Genomic DNA, 16,690 nt, shown 5'->3' on the forward strand with positions numbered 1-16,690 from the left:
TGTGTGTGTGAGTGCGTGAGTGCGCGCGTGCGCGTGCGCTTCCTGTGTACGTGGAGTGCAGTTATTTTCTTGATCCGTGGACTAACTGTTTTTTTTTTTTCAGTGTTAAAATGCCGTTGTTGGGGAGGGGGTTGTGTGTGTGCAAAAATTCCTGTTACTACCGTGGAAGACAAAATAAATCTCAAGTAAAGAAACATCTGAAAGTCTAAAAACAGAAAATGTGGTTTTAGCTTTAAAGAACTTAAAATTACACTTCAGCTGTCAAAATACTTGCTAAATCATGTTCTAACCATCAACATCCGCTTTAGTGTAGACTTGAGGGCAGCATTTGTGGATTGCACTTCCCCATTTACTTGCACTTTTGCGCTCATTAATGCCGAGACACTAGTGCGCATAGTTTATGTGTTTGCCTGTTTTTGGATTAAGTCCTAAAAGAAAAAGCAGAAGGGATTCATACGTCTTTTTATGCTTCTCTTCAGTTGCACTACACTAAGTTGCTAATAAAATATTTCAAAGTTACAGTCCTCTTTATCTTCAAGCTTCTCGAAGTCAGTTGGGTTCACGTGTTGTTTCGGCCTATCCGTCTTCGACCTGCAGAGAATATTATTGCACATCTTCTGTAACACTACGCCTACTAAAATCTCTTTTATTTATTTATTTTAAACAGAAATTACTTATTTTCTTTCCAGTGTTTTTAAAAAAAATAAAGACAAAGCACATGCATGTGTTTCTTAATGCCCCAGCCTTTGTTTGGCACGTTTGTCATGTTTCAGGTCCACACTGACATATTGGCCTTTTTATACTGCAATAAAATTAATAGTCTGCCAGTAAGCATCAATAAATCTGATAGTCTAGGGCTACACTGCCTAATAAATCAGCTCTGTGTACTCGTTTTCTGTGCTGTGCAGTATTGTCATAAATTTGCATTGCCACCTGTTCACAAATGTATTCATTTTAAGAATTTCCAGCTGTAAATGACCTCTTAATTTTCACATTCCAGGACAAACATGCTTATCAGCAATAGCTCCAAAACCAACGCCCTACGCCAATCGCATATGTGCGTACGGAATATAATTTTCCTGTTTGAGCAAAGCTCAGATCCTTAATATGAAGTAATCTCAGGCCATAAAAATGTTATCTGACTACACACATTGTCACAATGCACAAGTGCTGAAATGTGCTTGATGTGGAAAACATCCCAGTGACCTTTATAGTATCCTATCCTCATGAAACCCCAGCTCTGGTTTGGTTTGCACTTTTCCAGCTATTTGGGTTATAAAAAAGGAAAAAAACGAAGCATCATTATTTTTGAAAGTATGTCCTCGTAATTAAGTCAGCACCATTTAACTAAGTTTAAAAGACTTTATTGAGCAGAATGAAGTGTAAGGTGCGAAAAGCCTGCATTTAATGCCTCCATATGACGATGAAGGATCTCAGGAGCATACATGACTCATGCAGGTGTGTAAAAGCCAGATTTTTCAGTGTAGTTTGTTAAAGTTGAGTTCCTTTTTCTTCCACATTCAGTTCCATTAAACATGATTGTTTAGCCTTGCATTCTGAAAAGAAAACGGATAACTTCCCTCATTTCTTAAATTTTCACAGTTATTGACTGATTTATTCATCGCATAATCCTGTCAGCTCTAATTGTAAAACATCTTTTGACAAAAAACATAAAACCTCACAAGTTCCTTACATGTTTTTTTGGTGAAAATCTTTATTTTTAAAAGAACTATGACTGCCACGTAAGTGCAGTCAAATAAAAGCACTGTATTCCCCCTCTGGGATGTGGTGGGCTAAAAGTTGAAAATACCTAAACTTTGTACTGCAGTCCATTGTTTGAGTAGATGTACTTGATTATACTTCCACCACTAGAAAACGCGCCGCATACCCAGAACTTGCAATGATTTAGTAGTTGAGAGATGTCTCGGAAACAATGAATAACTGTTGTTCTGCGCTCAACTGAAGAAAAGAAGGCTCAAAAGGATTCTGAGAAAAGCTTTGCCTGGAATCAGCAACATAAATTCATCCGTGCTGCGTTGGGAGAAAAAAAAAAACCTTGAGCATCCACATTTGTTCAGAGAAACAGACCTGAAAAGAAATGCTGGCAGGCACTGACTAGAGAAATTGTTTGCTTTTTTTTAACTGTTTGATTTAGTAGATTTAACTGACCAAAGCAGTGGCATTATTTTTGTGGATTTTTCTTTCTTTCTCCAAATAAATGTGATAATGTGTTACATTGGAGAAAACACAAGGCTGGCTTCATTAAAACTAAATCATGTCCATGAATATGCTGATGCAATGTTTAAAAGACATTAGCAGTGCTTTGGTGTAGGTAAGTTGGATGGCAATGTGAGGATGGTCAGTCAGTCCGCCCACCGCTTCAATCCAGGCTGAAGAACCTTAACGTCTGCTGGACTTTTTCCTCCTGCGACACCACGACGCTGGCTTTTGGGAATTTGTCAAAAATGCGTGAACAGTTTGGAGTGCGGCAAGTCAGCGTTCCTTTAAGTATCTTTAGTCTCAAAGTTTTTTTATTGCTACAAAAACTAATGACATTTTCCCCAGCTGTAGTTAATTATTTGCAAGATTGCCCTAAATAAGCATTACACACACGCACCTGTTAAACAGCAGCACCCTTTGCTTGTAAGTCATGCTGATGCTCATAGTAGTGAAAGTATGATCAAAGGCACTACATCTACTCATTAGGGTAAATTCTGTTACTAGAAAACTTGACCTATATTAGAATAGCCATTCCACTCAGGAGTAACACTGTAACAATATAAACAATGTAGTAAATGGGATAAAGTAGCATTGTGTTTTGTGGAATCGTGTGGAAGACACAGTGGAAGAGGATTATGAAGAAACCGTTCACGGCAGGCCTTGGATGCAGAGTTGTATGATATGAATCCTCAAGCGCTCAAGCTGAACTGATTTTTATCTAGTTAACGCGACACAGTGAGGTCTTTCAAAAGCCGGAGCTTGACTTCTCTTCAATGAAAAGTGCTGAGTGGAAATACCCTGAAGTGTAAACAATAGCACAGTATAAACAAAATTTTATTTTGAATTTCTTTTCATGTCACTTTTTTTTCTCTTTTTAATTATGACTGTTCTTACAAACACGGTTGATACAAAACTTGTACTGGAGGCAAGATGATGTCTGAAACATTTCCCCATGCATTTCTAATTCAGTCCTTTTGTATCATATTGTAAACGGCAGAGTTATTTCATATTATTCAAGAACAGATTTGCTTTAAAAATAACAATAAAATCACTATCTATCTTTCTGAATGCTCTTTGTCTGTAGTAAACTGATCCAGAGAGGCATAGTCAAGATAATTCACCAGAACATTTCCACTAAAAACACATTTTCTGTGTATCACAATTGTTTCAACGCACAGACGCTAGAGGAAAGGCATCACTGTGTCCTAATGAGGTGTTAATGGGTCTGGAGGTCTGGAAGTCCAGGATCTGCAGACAGAACTAGCTGTCCTGCACGGCCTCTTCTGTCCCCTTAATAAGCCGCTTGTGTCCCCTTTTTCCTGCAGGGCCTCGGGGCTTAGCAAAAGCCTGTTTGTGGGTGTGCTGCTTAGGATGGACCTCATCGTACAGAAAGTCGGCCGTCAGTTCATCTCCGTCGTCGATCTCCAACTGCAAAAAATAGCCCCACCCCCCCAAAAACGGGCTGTATTCAGAAGTTCATTAAAGATATTTCGGCTTGAAGTCTTAGAAATTCCATCAATACTGTAGTCGGGACTTCAGAGGCCCCAGAGGTGGTAAAGCCTTATCATCTTAAAGAAAATGACTGCTTCAGTATACTTTATTTTTTAAGTTATGAGATAATTCAGCTGAATAAATCCTAAATCCTGCATGTATGTGTACCAGTAAGATTTAAAATGAAGTAAACATGCTGAATCTAAAACCACCAGACTCAAAAACAATGATCACGATGATATGATCTCAGCAGTAGCTACAACCCATTATGAAACAATGTTATCTAATATACCAACCCACCATCCCCATATCTATCCATCTGTTATACCTTTTTAGCAATTTCCAAATGGTAATCTTTCTCCACTTCCTCTAATAGTCTGCTCTTGCAGCTGGAGTACAGCATCCGCTCCTTAATGCTGCAGCTGTAGCCTGGCATGGAATATATGAACACTGGAGACAGGGAAACATTATGAGAGTTAATAAATACACATGTAAGATTCATTAAAGTGTATACTTTAGCCTCCACAAATAGAATCGGTATTTGGTCGCACTGCTCACAGTCTTTGTACACAGTGTAGCTTTGTTTCAAATCGTAATATTAAAAGCTTTCAATAAATATCCACAATAAATGTGGTGTCAGTGCCAGTGAGTGTACAGCTGTCTTTCCACAGAAACAAAATGCAGAAGGATTATCAGAGTGCAAGGATCAGTATCATACCGACAGATTCCAGGTAGTCCCCTTCGTGGGAGTGTTTGTAAAGGAAGAAGTGGTATCTGGGAGTGTCTCTGGGAACTCTGCAGGGCAAATCTCGAGTTTCTGTCGGGTTAGAGTGGACCAGCTCAATTGTCTCCTTCTCTACATCCAGCCTCTGAAACACAGCGAACAAATGCACGCTAAAAGACCACTCCTCACATTAGTTTTTAAGGAACTCTGAAATATGAGCTAAAGTTGGCTCACCAGCTGCACGTAGTTGATGCGTTTTTGGGCGAGCTGCTGTAGGGCTCTTTTGGCTGCATCCTGTAAGGGAAACGCGAGGCCCTGAAGAGTCTGGTGCTTACTCTCAACACTGATCTCTGTCGTCACCTGCAGAGGGCAGCAAGCAGAGGGGCATCTGTGTTTAAAAGCTTCTGGAAAACAAAATTCTCAAAGTGTTCAATATGTTCAATAGCAACACTTTCTGTGGCTGCAGGACTTTTGCAAAAAGGATAAGTTGGTATGACCACTGGATCACATTCATTCAGTATTACAGCAGAGTTCATCCACATACCTGTTTAACCCGGCCCTGAAAAGACAACCACAACAGTTATAAGTTCAATGTATGAAACAACCAGTCTGTAGCTCATGTTTCAGAAGAAGCAGCTCACATGCAAAGCTGTGTTGCAATAACGACAGTACGCCTGAAAGCATGTTGACCTTTTACCTCTGTAATTTTGATCCTCTGGAGCTCCTGCTCAGCTAATGTGAGCGGGGCAGGACCTGAGCAGGATGACACATGGTGCTGGTAGCCCAGCAAGCAGATGTCCTCCTAGTGTTGAAAGCACAACAAGCAAGTCTTTTACAGGAAGCTCGAGACAAACGCTGCTAAAACATGTCGTCGGAGAGGTATAAATTTAGCTGGTCCTCACTTCGGTTGTGCCAAAGAGCTCGTATTTGATGTGGCCACCGCCAAACTCCTTCTTCACTGTGGCTCGCGTGGCAGCATATAACATCTTTTGTTTCACCTGCAGCCGTCAGAGAGGGAAATGAATGTGCTAGCTTTAAAATCTGAAAGTGTGGAGTTTGTGTTAAAGAGGTGGGCCCACATAAATAAGCAAGAATGATCACAGACAGTGCAGAGTTAGTTTAATGGAGATGAGGATCTATTCATTTATTGCTAGGATCTCCTAGCACTGAGCTAGCCTTTCACAAATTAAGCATCTTTTTTGAAAATAAAGCTTTTTAAAATTGTTTTTCACTTTATTAAACTTAGCTGCGTTTCATGTTTAATAAAGGCCTTCAAATGTCTATATAAAATTATTCAGGTCATTGGGGTTCATTTTTAGAGGTGGCGGAATAGATCCAAATATCAATAGTATTGATACCAGTGCTGGTATTGATACTAGCATGATAGAATTGATGCATGGTATTGGATCAATATCAAAATTTAAGTTAAAAGGATGCTTCAGTCTGTCACTACCCTCTACCGGGAGCAATACATCCTCTCATAAAAGCTCAGCAACTCTGTGTTCACGTGGCTTATTTTTTTTGGCTCAGAATAAAGAAAACTGGTATTTCTTACCGGAGACTGGTCTGGAGACCACGAAATAAAGACCCACTCGTAGCCCAGTGCATTCTGGGAGTCTAGGCGGTACAGGATGTAGCAGGGCTCCTGGTCATCGAGGAGAGGAAGCAGAAAGCGATCATAATCCTGGTCCCAGCTCTTCTCTGGCTCTCTGTAGGCCCCCAGCACCAGCTGCTCTGAAAATCCGACCACTACTCATCACATATCTCAGCACGGCCTTCACACAGCACATTCAGACGCTGTAGTCCACACTCACAGTAAATTTACACAAAGGATTCTTGTTTGTGATTATAAAGCATGAGGGTGAAGTTGACCTCACTTGTTGCTGGCTAATTATTCAGCAGCATGCTACAGCAGAAGGCGCCTCTCTATTTATAGTACATGAGAAACGTTACATCAGACTAAATGTGTACTCTTTTGCTACTTTCCAACATTTCTGAAACACAACTTCAGGTCTGTGTAACAATTGCTTTATAATTTTTTAGAGATGAATTGCTTCTTACATCTAATCACGTCTCTCTCATTTTTAAAGAGCTAGAGCGCTTTTTTTTTAAAATAAACAACTAAAGCATGTGAAGAAAGACAGAACTTAAACTGTAAAGATTAATGGTTTGGTCTGTAAAATTTCAGAAATGTGCTCTCTGAAGCCATCCACTATCATCAGAAAGAGAAAACCGTGAGAAACACGCTCATTATTTCCTTTCTAAAATGGTTAGAATGGTCATATTACAGAAAAGCAGCAATTTCTGATACAAAACTTGGATGTGGGAATAATGCGGACCAAATAACTTCATCCTATATAAAGCCACATGACTATTGTGATTCTGTGAGCCCCAACTGCTATGGAGAAAGAACGAGAAGAGCAACGGCGTGCTAAAAATATCTCTGGCTTCATTTCTGACTGACACAACGATAGTGGGTTAAATCTGTCCGTAGCAGTGACAAACACTCTGAAACACGCACATTAACCCAAAGTCTGATGTCGCTCAGGGGTGCAGGGGGATTTCCTGACTGTCTCTGGGGGCATGCTGCTATTCTGAGATGCAAAGCATTCCAGCTCTGCACACACATATTTTCCATCAGCCAGTCTCTCCCATCTCCCCAGATCCATATTAGTATAAAACTGCATTTAAACTATCCACTCGTGGGTGGAGGGCCTCGTCTTTTCTTGTCACTGGTTAGACTCCACCACCACTACAGAGGACACGACTGTGTGCCCTCCTGAGGCAGCAGTGATGAAATCAGCTTGAATGATCGTGTTTCTCTTTTTGACATTGGAACAAACACGAGAGGAGACCGGTGACATGGTTACTGCAGCAGTGTGCAACCGTGTCACGTCACTCCAAAATAGCACATGGAGTCATCCAAACGCTTTAGCCGGCAAGTAAAACAGGCCTGACGCCCTTCTGCTGAGTCTGTCCATCTGTGTCCCTCTAAATATTCAACGTGATAGGCACAGTCCACAAAGATAGCCCGCCCCCCCCCCTGAAAAAAAAAGGCCCAGAATGCATTCACCTTGAATCAAATTACAGCGTGGCATTGATCAGATACCAAAAACAAGGCGTAAACACATCATGAACATTTCTGTCTGCCTCCATAATCAGCCACCCGGACACCTATTGCCAAACTGACTGTTTCCACAAGCTGCTCAGCTGACACGCTGAGTGACTGCTGTCACACAACAGCTGCCAACAGTCTGCTTTTCCTAGACGTCAGACACGGCGTGTTGCAATTCCCAACTTTGTTTTTTGCTTTCATCCACAGATGACTTGAAGATCTGAGAAACCATCATCAGCTATGAAAAACCCAGAAGGCCGTTAGGAACACATTTACCGCCGATTTCAGGGTAATTCTAAAAGTCCTGCTGACATGTTTTCAGGCCTGTCGACCCTCCTTGCCTCTAAGGGAAAAAAAAAGGAGTCCTTTACAGGAAACAAAGTGTAGCTGTTCATAGATGATCAGGGAGACAACTTATGATTAGTGGTCACAAACGGACGTCAATGATCTAGCCCTCTAGCAATAAGACAAATGATCAACTGCTTACGTTTTTCTTTCCATGACTTTCTCCAACTAAAATCATCCTCAGTTTAGCTGGTTTTCAGACAAATCAGAGCAGCTAAAGGCATCACCTCAGGCTTCAGAATACTGCGATTTACATTTTTAAACATTAAATAGAACTAACAATTTGTTTATGAAAGAAGAAGAAATCTTAGTTGCGTCTGTAGCTCAGTTTCAAAGGAGACAGAAGAAGAGTTTTGGTGTGTTCAAAGAGACACAAAAACTAAGACGATGCTTGGTTTAAAATGATAAAATGTCGGTCCTCTTGAGGTTTTTATTTTCGGCATCTCCAGTCTACACTGTCCTTGGTCACTCACCGTCTTGGATGCGCACCTTGATGAGGCGCACTGTTCCACCTCTTGCCCTGGCCAAGAACTGCCTCAACTCTGGTGTCACCACAAGTGCAAGAAACATGGCGGGTCAGCAGTGTTTTTCTCCCGCCAGGGGCTGGCTGTAGGATGAAGACACAGAAGCAGGAGACAGAAGTGAAAGCTCCACAGGGCCAGGCCAAAATATTCAAGTCCAACCAAAGTCCGGCGCGTATTCGTCCTTCGCTTGATCGATGAGTACGAGGACAGAGCTCCTGAAGAAGAGGATCACTGTGCGTCTGGGTTTGTTGAGAGTGTGCCACAGTATGAGAAGGGACATTGCTCAAGTAACTAGGACAGTATCATGTGCAGAGAGAGAGAGAGAACCTGATCACCTCTCCTAAATTTAGCTCCCACTGAGTAGCTACCGGCCTGTGAACAGCCCACCACACACCAAGACCAAGCAGTGGAGCAAGAGAGCATGACCTCCAGACCTGATTACCAACTTCTGAATGACTGAATGACTGAAGATTAACTGCTGTGGGCAAATTATCAGTCACAATGCAGGACTGTGTAGGATGCTGTTGTTTTACCATTAACACATGTGGGAGTGAACCACACCAATGCTATACCTATTACTAGAATTTAACACAAAAACAACAAAATATTATAAACAATTTGAGTTACGGTGTGAAAAACTGCCCATTAATGTCTCAGAAAGTTGACCGTTGGCACAGATTGTGAAAGATGTTTTTGTAGCTCTAAATACCTGCTCACGCCAACAGCACTCTCCTAGTCTGAGAAACATATTTTAAATCTGACAAGTCGAGGCTAAAAATATCTCCAGCTGTTTGTGCTACATCACGTTACACCTGAAAGTCGATCTCACTAAATCAAAGTTGAAACAAAAATAAAAACTCAGCCCCGCACTAGCTCAAATTCTGTCAGTACGGTGCGCAAACGTCATAAAACACCTCATAAAATATATTGTGTAAAAGAAAAACGATCAAATTCAACTAATTTTCCTTGTGTCTATTTGAACTGTCCTTCTGGACAAACACGCCGAAGAAAACCTTCGTTAATTGAGTTTAAAGTCATACTTTTGTAAATATATATCTTAATACACTCATCCAGCCATGACTGGTACACCTGCTCAAATGATCATTTACAAAACTTTCTAATGAGCCAGTCAATGCATTTAGGCACATAGACATGGTGAGGAAGACCTGATGCAGATTACAGTGAGCATCAGAATGCATAACAGACTCAGTGTAGTTTTGTTGTTGGTGGTGGCAGACAGGCTGGTTTTCCCACACAGCCATCTCAAAGCCATTGTTTGTAATACAAAACAAACAAAAACGACAATAGGCCTCATAGATACTTGAGGTGAAGGACCAGAATGATTTCAGCTGGCAGGACAGCCAACAGTAACTCAAATAATCACTCAATACAACCAAGGTATGCAGAAGAGCATGTCTGAACACATCACCTTCAAACCTTGAAGCAGATGGCCTACAGCCATCTGTGTAGAAGACTACGAAATATTTCCTGGTGCTTAAGGCTCCTGGTAGTGTCCCTCCACCACAGCGAAGTATTGCTGCTACACAATGTCCACCCCTTTGTGACCATTTCTTATGATAGCTGCCTCCATGATTATAACACACCGTGTCACAAAGCTCAGATCATCTCAAACTGGTTTAAACTAGCCTCCACACCTTTAGGATGTGGTGCAGACAAATGTGCTCCAACTATGTGACACCGTCTTTTTAATATGAACCCAAATCTCTACTGATACTGTTTTCAGGACCTTGTTGAATTGATGCAATGAAGAATTAAGGTTGCTCTGAAGGCAAGAAGGGGCTCCAGCCCGGTACTACCTAATAAAGTAGGCAGTGATTGTGGAACCCTCCCATTGTAAAACTCCAACTCATTTAAAAAAATCACAGACACAAAAACCAAAAACAAACTTCTTAGAAATTCTTTAATGTTAAATAGAAAAACATTTATAAAAAAAAAAAAAAGAATGCACAACTGATCATTTCTGTAAAGTCATTATTTACAAATTTTATCTGATTTTTCACACAGGTCCATACGGAGCTGACTGCGATGACCCCTGCTGGTTACTCTGCTTCCCGTCATCATTCATCAATGGTGGGGAGCCAGAATGCCTGAAAGATTAAATATGAACAATTCTGGTTACATTTCATCAATATGAAGCTGTTTGTGTGCCAGCAGTACAAAAGAATAAACAGGCTTTTATTTTTTTTAAATAAATAGATACAGGGTAACTATCCCACAGTTCAACCCCAGCATAAAAAATTAAGACCAAGCAGAGCTACATTCTCTGGGCTGTTGTCTTTAAACTAAGCCCACATTGCTGCTTCCACTGACCATGTTAGAGCATGCGCTTGCAAACGTCATGAACTTCGGATTGAACTGCAGGCAGGTAATCGGGCCCGTGTGCTTCCCGTCTAACAAAGCCACCTTCATTCCACTCTCGGCGTTCCACACGTGGATCTTTCCGTCCTCTGAGCCTGAAACAGGGGTGCAGAAATGTGATAAATGTTCAGCCTGTCTCCTTTGATCTCACACTGTTTTAACAATTGTCTTAATTTCATTTAAGGTGGATTTTAGTGCAAAGTCAAATCTCATTTCTGTTCTGCTAGTCCTGAGTGAGATCAGTATAGAACCTACACTTTTGGTTATGGTGTTAGTGTTTATACGCGTGCCCCACAACCACCACCTTGAAGTCTGTTGATTGTAAATATCACAGGTAATTATTTCCTTCCTGATCAATTAATCTTTCATGATGATCCTCATTAGCAATTGATATCAGACATACACAAACTGATGATGCTGTATATTATATATTAATGTTTTAAGTCCAAGTGTGAGTAGGTAAAAGTTTAACAGTCAAGGTCAGTTCATCAAACATATTTTCACTGTGTTTTAATTTCTCGCCCTACTTGTCCTGCTGGTCCGTTTCTCTCTGGTTTTATACTTTTTATCTTTAATTATTAGAAATTTAAAGAGAGAGAAACTTGAGGTCCTGAGCTGTGTCACAGGATGACTAATTGTAACACAGCTTCTAACTCTATCATTACTAATGCTTAATTTCATTCAACATGTCTCTGGTCCCCCACACACAAAAGGTCACACCTTGGATGTTGTTTTCTCTCTTGGCCTTAATATCAGTAATTTATGTGTTAATGATATTCACTTGAGTGTTTATTGCTGTGCATTTTTTTAACCTTAGTTTTCCTTTGGACCCATCACCAATTAAATGTAGAATTGTAAAGCCAGTTATTACTCAGGATGTTGCTCAGAAGTTCTGCGATTTGTTTAATCCATCTTTGCTGAGGGATTGCCCTGATGTTGATGTTGCTACATGTTTTAATAATCATTGCTCATTTATTCTTAAAGTAGTAGCACCAATAAAACCTGCCTTCATACCACTAACAAAACTTACTTCATGGATAAATGAATCAATTCGTAAATCCAAAAGAAACTGTCGTGAGGTAGAACGCCTGTGGAAATCCACTAACCTCGAGGTTCACAGGCTCCACCTAAGAAAACTTTGGCTGGAATATTTTCCTAATCTTATTTCTTCATATAAGAAAAATTCTAAGGTCCTGTTTGAAACAAACTCTTGTTTTTCCTGTGATCCCCAGGATACCTGTGTCCTCTAAAGCTGACAGTAATTACTTTTTAAATTTTTTTGATTAAACTCAATGTCAGAGCAAGCAGATCAATCACCAACCTGACTCAGCAACAGTGAATGCAAGCAGAAGTAAAAATGTAAAACTTGTGATCTTAACTGTCACTGTTGTGTAGGGATGGGTATCGTTTAGGTTTTATCCGATACTGGTGCCAAACCGGTACTTTTGAAACGGTGCCGGTGCTTAAACGGTGCTCAAACCGGTGCTTAAAGAATGGAGAACACAAAATTGGTCCAAAAACCTTTCATGTTCAGCTGTTTTTTGTAAAAAGATAACAATGTTAGCCTTTTCTGCAGCTATGGGGCATATATGGTATCACTCTTGGCTGGAAGCAGTGCTTAAACAATGGAAAAAACACAAATTTTGACCAAAAACCTCTCATGTTTAACTGTTTTCCACTTTTTCTTTGGTCATTTTAGCCTTTTTGGCCAGGGTGAAGGGAGTATCTGCCATCAAACAAGAAGACAGCCGCATGTAGCTATGATGATGTTTGCTAGTTCACCTTACATGCATTAATTTAATAATGTGGTTAGCCTACTCAACGTAAATTACACACGAACAACATTAAGCTACTCATGCAGAGAAGCTGCTGCTGCTGCCATCATCATCCGTCATCATTTCTGCTACACTGGCAGGGCTAGGGGCCAGGACTCTCCTCTTCGGGTTTTTGGGGGATGTTGCTAACTCCGGGTCCGATCACAGGCACCACACCCGCCGTAGATGTGCTCGGTGTGAGGTCTCGCAGCAAGCTATCAAATACGGTGCATTTCTCGGCTTTTAAAAAAAACGCCATGGTGTTTCATTGGATTTGAGGTGTTACCTCCTTTGACAGTATCACAGCATCACCTTAAAGCACTTGGTGCAGGCTGCTGAGTTTGCATATTTTGCTGTGAAGTACAGCCAGACTTTTGACCGCTTCGTCTTGTGCGTTTTTAATCTGTAGCTCTGCTCTAAAAGAACGTACGTACCTGGACCCGCCTACTATCCTCGAAACGTAAAATGATTGGCTAGAATTCAAAGTGTATGACATCTCATGAAAAAAAAAGCACCGAAATAAAGCACCGAAATGTGCGCTGCTTTTCGGTCTGGTTACTACCGTTTATGTCAGAACCGGTGCCATCATGGCACCGGATACCGGTACCCATCCCTACTGTTGTGTATCTGTGACTCGCTAAATAAGCTATCTGCAGACCACTGACTAGACACCATCCATGAAAGTGCTGTGGTGGTATTTTTAAGTGGAAATACACCACGCACTGTGCAGTGCTGCTTGTCATGCATGGATGGCTCTACCTTGCCAGGGCACAAAACCTGCTTTTCCTCACTTTTCCTAGAATCTTGAGAGTGAAGTCACTCCCAGCTATGACATCTGACTTTCGAGGTAAATAGAATGCAGCGTCAGCTTTGGGTGTGTGCTGATATTGCGATAGTGTGATTAGGACATCAAGGATTTTTTTCCAGTTATAAAAGAGTGGATTACTACAGTAATAAAGGCACTATTAAATAAAACGTGTTATATATATGTTTTTTGTACACAGGTGTCTCTCTATTAAAAATAAGTTGCCCCATCTATTTGTAATAATAATTCCAGCTGCAAAAAAACAAAAACAAACAAGCTTTTATTATGGTGTTAAGTATTCAAGGCAATGAGTGGTAAACTGCATGTTGTAAACGTTATTCGATTGGTTTACGCAATTCAGTATTCTACTAATTCTACAATTACATATGCAATAAGGTTAAAAAACTGTTAATACTAAAAGTACTGACAATAAGAAAAGAAAAAAAAAATCAAGTTTGCACTGGTGCAACCTGTTAGTAAATCTGGCCTTCAAAATGTAGAATGTGCGCCATGTATCGTTAACAGACTTCAGGGGTATGTTTCTGTACATCTGTTAATTTGCTTATTTACATGCTACTTACATATAAATCAAACTAACAAATATATGCATTAAAATATTTTATTCTAAACACTAAGGCAAGACAGAAGCGGTCATCTTAACTTACCTATCATAACAAACTGAGAATCAGGAGTGAATGAAGCCTCCAGTGTTACACCTTTACTGTTGTTGTAACCCTGAGTGTACATGAACAGTATATTCAGTATACATGTTGAATCCATTTTACTGGATTGGTTTTTATTTTTCATATTTAAACACTTGAGCTTTATTTTATCCAGTAAATTTCTGTGTTGTAATAACTTGTCTCTTACCCCAAAGGAGTGAAGCACAGCACCTTTAAAAGCATCTAAGATGCGCAGAGCTCCACCATTAGTAGAGAGAAGAATGAGCTTTCCATCATTGCTAAACTTCAGTCCTGTCCACTCACATGTTCGATCATACTGAAGCTTAAAGGTTGCAAATGGACCCTGTGGACGATAGGTGACTACTCAGTACTTTTCCCCCAATAAAAAACAAAACAAAACAAAAAAAAAAAGTCTCTAATGAATTAATGCCTCTTACCTTATCAAACGACCGCAAATCATAAAGTTTAACCATTTCTGAATTTATTCCAGCAGCAAAAATCAGACCCTCTGGGTCAAATGAGCAAACTGGCTTCCCCTGCAGGTGCATCAGACCCTGAAATTTCAAGGTGACATGATAAAGCCGGTGTCAGTTATACAGCTCTTCTCCAATATTAAACAATAAGTTGCATACAGGTATAACAACATTTGGAGCTAACCTAACTACAACCAAATATACTCACCTGGCAGTTGGGTGATCGCAGATCCCACAGTCTGATTGTTTTATCTAATGAGCCAGAAATAAATGTGTCATCCACAGGAGACATGGAGAGAGATGTCACTCTGGTCACAAAACAAACAAAAAAGAAAAAAATTACAACAGGGTAACCTTGAATGTAACACTGCAATTCAAACCAAAATAAAATCCAGTTCTCACCTTTTGTTATGCCCCGGAAAGTAGCGGATGTATTTGTTGTCATGAAGGGACAAGTACCGTATAGTGTCTTGGAGAAAAAGACAAACATAATCAAGAAAGGAGGAGACGCCCACAGCCAAGTTATACATTAAACAAGACAGCAAGAGCAACAGCAAAACCCAAAACATATTGTCTTCCACGCGTGAAGTTTATTACAGGTCGATCTGATGAGGAGACTCAACCTTGGGCAAGGCAGTCACTTGTACAGTTAGCTCCTGTATTGGGCAGAATCACAGACCCTCAAACTGTACAAACAACTACCTCAGACCAAAGTGAGCAGTCAGTCCAGCAGTGATGAACTGGCATGCAGCAGCCTGTCCACGCCAACCATCGAAACACATATCATCTTACCTTAAATGTGATAACTTCAATGTTAAATGCACAACAAACATGCCTCCTTGTTTACTCCCACACTGCTGTTGTTATTATTTTTGACCATGTGAGACATCTTATTACATAAAAAAAAAAAAAAAAAACCTCAATCCTACTACACTACCAAGGAAAAACTACAAAAAACAAACAAACAAACACTTGTGCATCAACATACCATCGATTTTGTTGGAACTGTAGACCACAGTGTTTGCAGCATGTGTGTACCTGATCAGATCCACGCCATACTTTTTACTGTAGAGAGTCCTCTTGGGTCTGCAAACAAACAACCATATGGACTTTTAAAATAACCCCTTTGTCAGTGAAGAAACACACCAAAAACATTTCATTAAAACTGAGTATTGTGCTCTTTATCTTAAGTGTTTATGTACTGCATCAATTTAAGACAAAATAACTTTACTGTCTCCCGTAGGGGGATGAAGCAGCTGCTGCACGAAACCCTCCCAAAAAACACCACCAACAAAAAGAAAGACAACGCAGCAAAAGGGCACGCGGTCCCTAGTAATGAAGGATTTCTCTGTCATTCAGTCATGAGCTTTTACATTTATCGGTGATTATATTTATATAAGCGGACCCTGTAAATCCTACTAGAGTTCATCAACACACACATACTGAGAACAGTCCTTTCAACGTTAAGGGTTTGGTTCGAGCAATGTGACTATATATTTATTTGCTAATATAGTGCATAACTGCAGACATTAAATCTAACAGATTTATTGTTAATTTGATGTTGCTTGCACTCGGACAATTTTACGCTGAGCATTAACGCAGTGCAGCACAGGCCTCGCTAGTTAGCGTAGCAAATAGCTAACGTCAAAAAACAGCAAAGTAAAAAAATAACAAAAAATACGGAGAACTCGCTCTTACTTTCCCTCCTGGCAGTCATACAAGACTAGCGAGTCATCGTCGCTGCTGGAAATAATCGTTTCACCATTCGAGCTGAAGTCGAAGCAATTAATTTTGTCTGTGTTTTCGCGAAACACTTTAGCAACCCTGAAGCTCCGCAGCACATTGTCCGTTAGCTTCATGATGGCCTGTCTGTGTCTGAGGGTAAGCGCGCCCTCGTTTTGATTTAAATCGAATCACTAGTGTCACTTATGTAATCTTTACAAATATATGAGCTGCGGAGATGTGAAAGGGGTCTTTTTTCCTTAAAGAAGGACAGTTCAAACACAGCGACAAAATCCCGCCTGGGATACTTCTCTGTCCTCGGCGGAGAGGAGGAGGAGGGAAAAGCGCCGCTTTCGCCACGTCGGTGACGCGCATATATATTCGTCACCTGACAA

General features: G+C 40.5%; 2 protein-coding genes across 3 annotated transcripts; both read right to left on the reverse strand.

Annotated features, from left to right (window-relative positions):
• Nucleotides 1-3,036: 3,036 nt before the first annotated feature.
• Nucleotides 3,037-10,216, reverse strand: twf2 (twinfilin actin binding protein 2). Of its 2 annotated transcripts, XM_085160143.1 has the most exons (9): nt 8,369-10,216; nt 5,991-6,169; nt 5,338-5,433; nt 5,133-5,237; nt 4,980-4,994; nt 4,670-4,795; nt 4,430-4,580; nt 4,040-4,161; nt 3,037-3,648 (listed from the first exon to the last, which is right to left on the reverse strand). In XM_085160143.1, exons 1-9 carry the CDS (start codon nt 8,463-8,465, stop codon nt 3,481-3,483), a joined length of 1,059 nt encoding a protein of 352 aa, XP_085016269.1. In that variant the 5' UTR covers nt 8,466-10,216; the 3' UTR covers nt 3,037-3,480. The 2 variants fall into 2 exon arrangements, with proteins under 2 accessions (XP_085016269.1, XP_085016270.1); XM_085160144.1 differs by lacking the exon at nt 4,980-4,994.
• Nucleotides 10,217-10,326: 110 nt separating this feature from the next.
• On the reverse strand, nt 10,327-16,673 carry wdr82 (WD repeat domain 82). The gene is made up of 9 exons (XM_085160146.1): nt 16,272-16,673; nt 15,562-15,659; nt 14,976-15,042; nt 14,782-14,881; nt 14,538-14,654; nt 14,288-14,443; nt 14,083-14,152; nt 10,751-10,893; nt 10,327-10,527 (listed from the first exon to the last, which is right to left on the reverse strand). Exons 1-9 carry the CDS (start codon nt 16,430-16,432, stop codon nt 10,498-10,500), a joined length of 942 nt encoding a protein of 313 aa, XP_085016272.1. The 5' UTR covers nt 16,433-16,673; the 3' UTR covers nt 10,327-10,497.
• Nucleotides 16,674-16,690: the final 17 nt, after the last annotated feature.

This window comes from Neolamprologus multifasciatus, chromosome 5, assembly GCF_963576455.1.
Source record: "Neolamprologus multifasciatus chromosome 5, fNeoMul1.2, whole genome shotgun sequence".
NCBI lineage: Eukaryota > Metazoa > Chordata > Actinopteri > Cichliformes > Cichlidae > Neolamprologus > Neolamprologus multifasciatus.